The sequence below is a fragment of the Zingiber officinale genome, chromosome 5A, assembly GCF_018446385.1.
Source record: "Zingiber officinale cultivar Zhangliang chromosome 5A, Zo_v1.1, whole genome shotgun sequence".
NCBI classification, from domain to species: domain Eukaryota; kingdom Viridiplantae; phylum Streptophyta; class Magnoliopsida; order Zingiberales; family Zingiberaceae; genus Zingiber; species Zingiber officinale.
In genome coordinates, this window is record NC_055994.1 from 65,733,230 (window position 1) to 65,743,565 (window position 10,336).

At 35.6% G+C, this 10,336-nt stretch overlaps 1 protein-coding gene and 1 long non-coding RNA gene across 4 annotated transcripts; both read right to left on the reverse strand.

Annotated features, from left to right (window-relative positions):
• Window positions 1–618: 618 nt before the first annotated feature.
• Window positions 619–3,499, reverse strand: LOC121980538. Of its 2 annotated transcripts, XR_006111582.1 has the most exons (4): window positions 3,082–3,499; window positions 2,147–2,999; window positions 1,638–1,726; window positions 619–1,020 (listed from the first exon to the last, which is right to left on the reverse strand). It is a non-coding gene; the product is annotated as an uncharacterized LOC121980538 (long non-coding RNA). The 2 variants fall into 2 exon arrangements; XR_006111583.1 differs by lacking the exon at window positions 1,638–1,726 and having other exon boundaries at window positions 3,082–3,494.
• Window positions 3,500–6,716: 3,217 nt separating this feature from the next.
• Window positions 6,717–9,783, reverse strand: LOC121980539. Of its 2 annotated transcripts, none has more exons than XM_042532620.1 (2): window positions 9,100–9,783; window positions 6,717–7,045 (listed from the first exon to the last, which is right to left on the reverse strand). In XM_042532620.1, exons 1-2 carry the CDS (start codon window positions 9,751–9,753, stop codon window positions 6,914–6,916), a joined length of 786 nt encoding a protein of 261 aa, XP_042388554.1. In that variant the 5' UTR covers window positions 9,754–9,783; the 3' UTR covers window positions 6,717–6,913. The 2 variants fall into 2 exon arrangements, with proteins under 2 accessions (XP_042388554.1, XP_042388553.1); XM_042532619.1 differs by having other exon boundaries at window positions 6,717–7,051.
• Between the last annotated feature and the right edge of the window lie 553 nt (window positions 9,784–10,336).

Genomic DNA, 10,336 nt, shown 5'->3' on the forward strand with positions numbered 1-10,336 from the left:
GGGTAGCTTCAGGATTCTCCATTAGATCCATTTCTGGATCTTCCTCGAGCATCTCCTGGTCCTCTTCAGACTCTTCAGGCTCTTCTTCACCCATATGGTGAAGTAGTTCCTCACACAGTACTGAATATGTGACACGCCCTTGATGACACCCCCATACATAGTCTGCTATTATCCTGGGATACTCTGACAATGAATGCATCAATGCCCAGATCCTATAACTGTCTAGGACTGGAAACTCTTCTTGCTCAAGTTTCCAAACACTACAAGAAAAAAGCTGATAGACAACGCTTTAAAAACGTTGTCTATGTAGCTGGAAAAGCGTTGTTAAAAGTACTGTTTTTAAAAGTCTGCTCAAAGACAACGCTTTAAAAGTGTTGTCATTTGTAGCAAAGACAACGCTTTTGCAATGCTTTAAAAGCGTTGTCGTTTTTTACAAAGACAACGCATAAAAAGCGTTGTCTTTTTTAAAGACAACGCATAAAAAGCATTGTCTTTTTTAGCAAAGACAACAGTTTCACAACTCATAAAAAAACGTTGTTCTTTTTAACAAAAGACAAGAGGTTTTAAACTATTATCTTTTAATACCAAAGATAAATAAAAGATAAATGAAAACGAATCTACTTCAATCAACAACATATTATTAAATAAACAACCAAGATAAATATACAAATTATTATCCTTACACTTCTATAACAAACATAATTACTCGCATATAAAGAAATTTTAATTAGGAGACATTCAAAGCTACTCCTATCGACTACATCTTATTACATGAACTTAAAGGATCTTGATAGATGTTATTTATCCTCTTGATTTGAATGTTCTTTACTTATTGGCTTTAACCATCTTCTCGCTTAAATCCTAAAGTTTTCTTGATAGTTCTTCATCGAAGTACTTCTCAGTCACACTCCTGAGGTTCTGATGCAGTACCATATAGCATGTATTTGTTGCTCCTGTAATCATCCATACCCGAGCTATTTAGATGGAGTTCCTGAATACCTCCATTCACCTTCAAAATATCTGAAAAAGGTATTGCATGTAAAATTTCCACAATCTCAACATCTAATGAAAGGCAACAGGAATAAGCAAATGACATGTAAAATTTCCACAATCTCAACTTCTATTATCAAAGAAAACCTTATTCTAAAAAAGTCAAGAAATTGATGCATAAGAACAGAGTCAACTGAAATAAAATTATCAACTAAACATAAAGGCAAATATAGGGAAAGTAAATACCTTACTGATGACAAAGCAGTGTCTTTTTTAAAATACAATTAATTGGATGATTCTATTAATTGTTCAAAGGAGTGATATCTTAACTCACAATAATCGTGTGGTGAATATACATGGGAAGAAAGCATTCTTATTTTAACTAGTCACCACTAACTCTGAATAAAATCTGTCTATCGCCCAATACTTAATGTTTTCAGTAGCATAATTACATGGACCACTCTCACTTTTAGCAAGTGGTATGTAAGTTCTAAATTGAAAATAACAAGTTAGCATATTTAGGTTATTGATGAAATATGATGTAACTATACCAGCTAATGCGGAGCCTTTCAGTTAATTGCATATGTAGTTCAATTATGACCATATTACAATGCCTTCTAGAGTTCTAGATGCACAAACATATTTACCTGAGAGTGCAAGCACTTCAACCAACGTCTTTAGATGAAAAGTTCAAACCACCAAATCTTTTGTTGCTCATGGCCGATAAAAAGAAAATCTGAAATGTTATAGTATTTGCATCATACTATAGTTTGAGAAACATACATGATAACTTCCTCATGCTAACTCCTTATTTATCATACATCACAATTAGTATTAGCAAGAATTATATTTTAAAGAGCAAGTATTTTTTTCTAAAAGAAAAAGGCATGTGAACTAATTGTTTTTACTCTAAAATAATTGCTATTTATTGTGTCCCATGATTTATGATAACATTATTTTGCATATTTGTCAAAGTTTTCCATATATTCCACTTAACATACTTTGTGTTCTCAGTATGTTTTCTTTCTCTAACTAGATTAATCATTACATGTGTATGCTTCATACTTTTATTAATAGAACAATGTGTTCCGTGTATCACAAGAATGATAACCTTTAAAAAGAATAGATAAATAGATATTCATAAAAATCATGCTACCTCAGAGTATGCCATGTCTTGAAGAGCAAAGACACAATAAACAGTGATTGTAGAAATCTGCCAATTCCTAATCAAGCTTTGCTTAGCTTCCACGTACCATAGTTTCTTCAGTTTCACCACTAGTTTCTTTTGCCTCGTAGCCAATCAAGGAAGCCTCTAGATCATCAACTTTTTCATGGTGCATGTGCAAAGTCTCCTGCAAAAGAATAAACCATAAAATACAAAGATATATTGAGATGGATAAAGCGATCCTCTAATGATACATTCTCGGCAATAAAATGGAATCAGAGATAAACCAAAAGCACCAACTTCAATAAGATTGATCATCCCTTAATGAAATGAACTCAGTTTGTCATCCCTATTAGGTCATAAAGGTTCTTCACAATTATCTGGTCGGATCAAAATCCCTCAAGTATGTCAAACAGAATGTGGTTCTGACAAGAAATTCCCAAGCTCCATCTTGGTCAGGTAAATGAATCTAGACAACCATTATTTATACTCCTTGATTATGTGATCTTGATGCGGCGATGCAGTTTTGACGCCCAGCACCGCCTCGTCTTCCTCGGAGGATGTTGCAATTGCAAGCTAAGGTGTGCGTCGTCAGATGCTGGTTTGGCACTGTCGGAGTGCTTGGCGCCAAAGCCACTGTAAAAGAATTCGTCGGCCGTCGAAGAGATGGGGAAGGCAACACCTTAACGGTGGGAGCGATAGAAGAGAGAGATCACATAGTGTCATTGAGGGCTTCGACGCCTGCTTTGAGCTCTTAAACAGAATGAATCCGGCCGCAAAATGGTAGCTTTTCGACTTCGAGCAATCGATCTCCTTCTCCTCCATGAGATCAGGTTTTTCATTTCTTTGTAACCAAAACCAAATTATTTATCTGTTAAAAAAACATCAAATCGGAGAAAACACCGCTCAAGATTCTTCTTTCATACCTAATCCGCAATGCTTTTGCCATCATCGTCGACCTTGTTGTTGGCGGTAGAATTAGGGCTCCAGAGTTGGGTGGAGCTCATCTAGTGTGTCTTGTCCTTGCAATCTGCTTCAAGCTTCATCCCATTCCCACCCTCCTCTTCACGATCGCTCCAAATGGATATGAATTCCTTGAAGCTGTGCTTGAGTCGCTCTCTTGAGCAGCGTTTGAGCTCCTTCCGGAGGAGTGGCAGAGGAGGTTAATGAGGGCGGCGCGGAGGAGGGTTTTGGCGAAGATGCGTTTTTCATGGACTTTTGGTGGAGATAGCTATGGAGGTTAGGTTTTCGTGTAATTTTGAAGGAGGGGAATTGTTGTAACATATACTAAAAATATTATCATAGACAACGTTTTCTTGAAAAGTGTGGTCTTTAACCCAATAAAAATATCAATAAATAACGGTTAAGTGAAAAACATTATCTTTAATAAGAAATATAAAACATAGACAACGCTTTTAGTTAAAAGCGTTGTAAAATAAAAAAAGACAACGTTTTTTAAAAAAAAACATTATCTTTTAAGTGTTGTTAAATCCTAATTTTCTTGTAGTGAAAATAGTCTATCCAGTCGTCTAACATGTCCGTCAACTCCATAAGTAGACTTATACTCTATCTCCTGAATCTCCTCTCGGAGCTGGTTTCGCCGCACTTCGCGACGAGTCAATGTGGTAATCGTCCGTGCCATCTGAAAAATTGAATTTAAATAAATCAGTATAAAACCGACTAACCAGTACCAAACCAATTTAATTCAATTTATACAGGCATACCATCATTATAAATCAAGAAAAATAAATCTTCTCGATTTTCAGGAGTTTAAGTCGACTGACCCATTAGACCGGTCAATCAGGAGTCTGGATGTTAAACTTAGTCTATTGTCCTCATTAGAACTAATCTAATTGGACCTATGTTCTGTTCTCATTTAAGCTCATTTGAGTCAATCACAGACTTATTAATCAAACTCAGGTTCGTTTGACTCGTCCAATTGCCCATTGGATTAAGTCTGACTCATTAGAACAATTCCAATGTTTCTGATCAAATTTTGACACAAACGGAACTAATCCGGTCATATTTGATCAATCCAACTTCTGTAATCAAGAATATCCAATTAATTCAATAATAAACCGGACTGGTTAAACCAACAAATGATTTAAACCAGCTTTAGGTATCATTGAATCAAATTGGTCTGCCTAAATCAATTAATAATTTAAATTAGACCTGGGTTTGATTGATCAAGTTGGTAGAGTTCTATTTTCGATAAATTGAATCATAATTTAATTAAATATTTATTTATTAATTAATAATACATTTACTTATGTATTTAATTAATTAATAAATATATTTAATTAAAGTTTAACTCATGCACTTATTTATTTATCAGATTAATAATAATAATAATTAATTAAATCTTTAAACAGTGCTGCATGCAAGTAACACGATTTTATTGTTTTTTTTTATAAACAAAACACACTGTTCACTACAGCGTTTTCGAATCGATCAAAAACTCATTCAATCGATTCAAAATTAGCTTCGTCAAAAGAAAACGATCGTGATTTTTTTTTTTCTCTAATCGATTCATTCACTGTGTCGTGAATTGAATCGATTCAATTCCTTATTCAATCGATTCAAATAAAAAATACACCCTATTCGTAATTTTTGAATCGATTGAAACGAAATTTCAATCGATTCAATTCACTGTTCAACTTCTTCTTCGCAACAAAAGAAGGAAAAACACGAGCTTTTCGGCGTTGTTTTTCATGCTGTCAAAACTATACATGCTCTGATGCCATTGTTGGTAGTTTTGAGAGCATGAAAACTAAAACGAAGTAATTAAAATAATAATGCGGAAACCATAAACACTCACATTGATCTCCCGAAGAACCGCAACCAAAGATGCCGATCGATGAAGTTGCTGATGAACCGCCGGAGACGCTGTCGCCGAGAAGATCACCACACGGAACCTTCTCGGACTCTTCCACAAACCAAATCCCACTCTGGATGTTCTTCCTTTGCTCGACCAAATCACCTCACAGCTCTCTTCTCTGAACACCTTCACAATCCCTCTGCTCACCTTGATCGCACACATTTTTTGATTGCCTTGGACGCCACCATTTATATCAAGCAAGACATCGGTTACCAACCGATGCCTTGATGACAGCTTTCAATGGAGGAAGATGAAGGATCGGCACCCCTTCATCTTCCCGACGTTGCAACTGATGCAACGTCTAACACATGTATGCAATTATCAGTATGGTGCTGATTTTTAAAATAACATCATAATCTAATTGCACTTCATCTAATTATACTAGCATTGTGGTGGTGCTAGTTTCTAAATACAAGTATCGATGCTCTACAATAGGTTACATATGTATGTGTTAATTGTCTATTTTTGAAGGTTATAAATTTTGACTCAGGTATCAAAATAAGGTGCCCTTTGATTTAAATCGAAGTATATTCAGAGATCTACATTTGTTACTGGATAAAACCCGTAACAACCTAGTTTCAAGACAAAAAAAAACATCATTTGAAGCATTTTCAGTTCCATCAAAAGGTTTTGATCAAAACCTATTGACAGATCTAGAAAACTTCTATATAACTGATTCCAAGTGCAATAGGTTTCTGAAATACCCTGAATCTATATGTACTTAGAAATATCAACTTGAAGTTATTAACAACCATGATTATAAGATTTTCAAAGTTTATGATTTTAAAATAATTAACACATACATACATATAATTTATTATAGGGATGTTAGAATTAGATATGGACACCATACTACCTTTATGGCACTATCCTCTTTCATTACATGTAAATTTTTCAAAAATTCAAATTCTTTAAATTCATCATTAGATTTCAATAAAAATCGATTGATGGATCTAAAGAACTTCAATTAGACTTATTCTATCTCCTATGATAATATCAGCACTATCATGACACTGATTATTAGAAACTAACATTATAATAATATTGTTTTTTAAAAATCAGTATCATAATAATATTAATATAATTAAATTATGATATTAATTTTTAAAAGTTAACACTTGTTGCATGAGAAAATTTTATTTTAATTTAAAAGAACAGACAGTAGGGAAAATTATTGTATACATAGGATAAATAAAAGAACAGAAAAGTCAAAAGTTTTGTCAAAGAGGTAAATGACACGCCTTTTGGACATTCTCAAGTCTAGGGCATCTCTTGGGTAATCACAAACTTTGGGTGCGCCCTTTGACATTTCATCGCATTTGAAAATCCAATTAAAGAAGCCAGGATTGATTAAGTTAGTCAGGTTAGATTAGATGAGATGTATGAAGGGAGTTGAATAACACGAGCGAGTAGGCAGATCAAATGGATTGATGACTCTAAGCGAATCAATTTAGTCGATCTTGCCTGATAAACTAGCTAGGATAGTAGAGGAAGAAAACTTATCTGATCCATCTGGTCCAGTCGATGGCAGACTTCTTCCTCTGTTGAACCTGCACCACAACATATGTTGTTCAGACCGATTCGACTAAGCCGATTGGGCAAATTAATCATGCCAAGTGGACTAAGCGAGTCAAGCTCCCTATAACATTTACTAAAAATTTGTCTATTTTATTGCAAGAACCCTACTAAACAAATACCCTTTATTTATCTATTTTATTCTGCCTTATTAATAATATACAAAACAAATTATTATATTGTGCAGACAACTTATCATGGGAACCACATGAATGAACATAAGCTTCATATTCACACAATGTTTGGGGATGATGGGGCAGATCACGCATTCTCCAGTTAGTTTGAATCACTGGCACGGCTACATCTTAGTGAATATCCACCACAGGCAGCGGGATCAAATTGCCAGCAGACTGTGAAGATCTTGTGACAACAACTCGTCTCGCGATAAAAAAAGCTTCATTCAGGCGACCTGCCTGTATATTCAATTGGGGTGGCTTCTGCAACTTATTCATCAGAGTTAGTATTCAACTCACAATGTGCTTCATAAGGGAAGGGAGAATTTATCATTAACCACTAAACTTATAATTAACAAGACCTCAATTATATTATAAGCAATTAGTGAATCACATTGGCTAAGCAAATAGAGGAGTGACAAGTAAAGCAACAGATTATGTAAATGAGTTTCGGCGAAGGAAGCTACTAAAACAAGAATACACAACATAGCATATATGAAAAATAACCTAGACAGAGATGAATCTATCAAACACATCGAGAAAGATGAGAATCAACTGGTTATGACTTAGGACTTCAGCTGGGAAGGAAATAAGTGAAGGAGTTTGGGTGCCATATTTGTTGGGGTAGGTTCAACTTCAAGGATTGGGCAGCGAGGGCCAAATATGCATGACCTAAGCACTGAAGGTCAAGCCTACCAGTCACTATTCATGTGCAGCTGCCGCATGTAGACTACTCAACTGTAGTCTATCTCGAGTATAAATATGGTGTTTTGTGGGACTGTTGCTACAATTTTTAGCTTGGAGAAACCTAGAGGCAAGCTAGCAAGGGATGTGACCATAACTTTTGAAGAAGAGTTAATTCAAAAAAGCAAACACTTTTGAAGAAGAGTTTGATCAATGTTTTGATGGAAGGACACTAAGACAACGAGTTCAACCGTTGATTTTGTTGGTCATCTATATGAAGATTTGCTCTAGTTGAGCCTAGATAAAAATTTATTTGCCCTTTATTTCCTCCCTTGATATTTTGCTCTTGTTCTCCAGTAGGTCGTTTACATATATATGCTAATCCTAGCACGAGTGCAAGTTTAATTGCCTTCATGTACGGATACCAAATTGATAATCAATTTGGGTTCTACTGCTTATTGTGTTATACCATTTGGTGACTTAGGAGTTAGGACAGTGAAAAAATGTTTGATATAAGAAAAGTAGCTATAGATTTGTTTTACAAGTTTAATTTGCTAAGTCACTGAAATAGCAGAGATTGTAATCTAATAATAAAGATGGCGTGAAACAAAATACTCTCCATGGATAGTAAATACAAAAGCAGGTGCGGCGCCCTAACTAGGAAGCCCTATACTAACAACAAAGCTAGAAGAAAGGGTAGACAGAATTTATAGATATATCCATATAATGGAAGTCAATCATTTTAGAACAAGCTTTTATTAATTATTTTTACTTCGTTGTTTTAAAAAAAAAGCATAAAAATTTTAACATCACACGCCAAATGCTGCATAGAATTTGTCATCCCAACTCAAATTTCATATAAAATAAAATAAAATAAAATGAAATGAAAAAAATTAAAACAAGAGTACAAAAACATTGCTTTAAATTGAGTTACCAAGAAGAAGTAGGTAATTGTACCATCCCACATAGTTATCTCATTTTTTCACCCTCCCTCAATCTCACTTGTATTTTGATGACTAGAAATGAAACTTCATGCTTTGCACGCTTCTTGCTAAAAGATATTAACTGAACTTTTTTTATGAGCTGATAGTGTCTCATGCAAATAATATGGGAATACTGCAGCAAACTTCGCTGGCATTGTTACTAGGAGCAATGTTGTGTTAGCCTATGCTGATTTACCTCTGACTTGAGAGGTGATAGGAGGAGTATTGGTCTTTCTGAAGAGATACATCCTTAGATAGAAGAGGCATAAAGCTTAATGCTAGTTTTCCATGATGTTTTATCTAATATAATCAATTATTTGCATAACCTATCTACCTTATATAATCAAGTGAATTTAGACAACAGTATATCCGAAAGTAGCATAGTACTTCTATCAAATGTTTAAAATAATATTTTGTTGTTGTTGAATTTGTTCTTGTATTGTTCACATCACATCCTACTTAAAGCTTTATCAAGAAATAATTCACATTATATATAAGCTTATATTCTCATATGAACAAGAACAAAAATCCGAGATGAAGTTAAATAGTTTCAACAGAAAACCTTGAAAACCAAAATAATGACAACAATTGTGAGGAACATCAGAAGTTGTCATTGAACAAGAGTCATTGAACAGATAGCAAAAACCTTACCTTTTCATCGAGGCTAGTAATCAAAGGAGCAATTTGAATCTTCTGCTTCTTCCTGTAAACTGTCTTCCTAAGCATCCAAAATCCCAAAACTGCAGCGGCAATGGAGATAGGCCAAGCCGGTTTCACCTTAGAGAACGGTAAGAGCTCAAAGGGAAGCTTCCACCAAAGCACCCCTTTCTTCTCATCGTCCATTTTCACCGAAGAATCACAGCTCGCATCTTGTGTGCTCGTGTGTACGCCAGAATCCTCTTCATCGGTAACTGCAAACCCCGCCATTCTCCCTTCGATCTCGCCAGTTCCCTCAGGAACCACTGCTTCCTCCTCCTCCTCCTCCTCCTCCTCTCTGTTGGTGATCTCGTGCTCATCTTTAGGTATCACAAAACGCAACCTTCGGTTATCCAGGGAATCACCGGAGCAAGACCGGCCCAAGTGATCGCTGAAGTGAGAGTTCGACTGCGGATCAACGGAAACAGGGTTATCGGAATCCTCGAGCTTACTCCCTTCGTCGTCGGCGAATTCAAACCACGCGGCTCCTTCCTGGCCCTTCTCCCCAGAATCAAGTATGCAGTTGTCGAATTCGATGATCCCGTCCTCCGCCGAGTTCTTGACGGAGAGGATCTCCCAATCCTCGAGGTCGTCGAGGTGGCCTTCCATGGCGTCGAAACCGATCCGGACAGCGCGAGAGATGAGAAGGGAGGCACAGAATTATATATATATATATTAAAAAAACGTAAAATCAGAAATTAGATGCGCAGATGAAGACACGATAGAGCAAATGGACGGGCGATATAACTTGTTCTGCACGAATCGTAACGGCATGTGACTCTTGAAGCGATGAATCGTGAAATTACGGGGATACGAATATCTTCATATTCGCAATTTGACGTTACGCTGAGACTTTATTGGATATATAAAATACGATCCGATTCGGTTAAACGCCCTATTCGTCCCCAGCATGGTTCATATGGTAAAAACGATTTACTTATCCTCTAATACAGAGAAAATAAATTATAAATAATTATTAATCATTAGTACATGTGATCAAATATAAAAGAAGATATACTTAAATACGTCATATTTTAATCTAAAAATCTAAATATCCTATATTTTAACTATGGCACCACCTTAAAAGATAAAATTTACCAGCCCATGAATCTTGTTGTTCACGCTTATTGAAGAACAGGGGGAACAAATATCAGAAGTGCTCCTCGCCGGTGGATTTTGAATAGGAAAAATA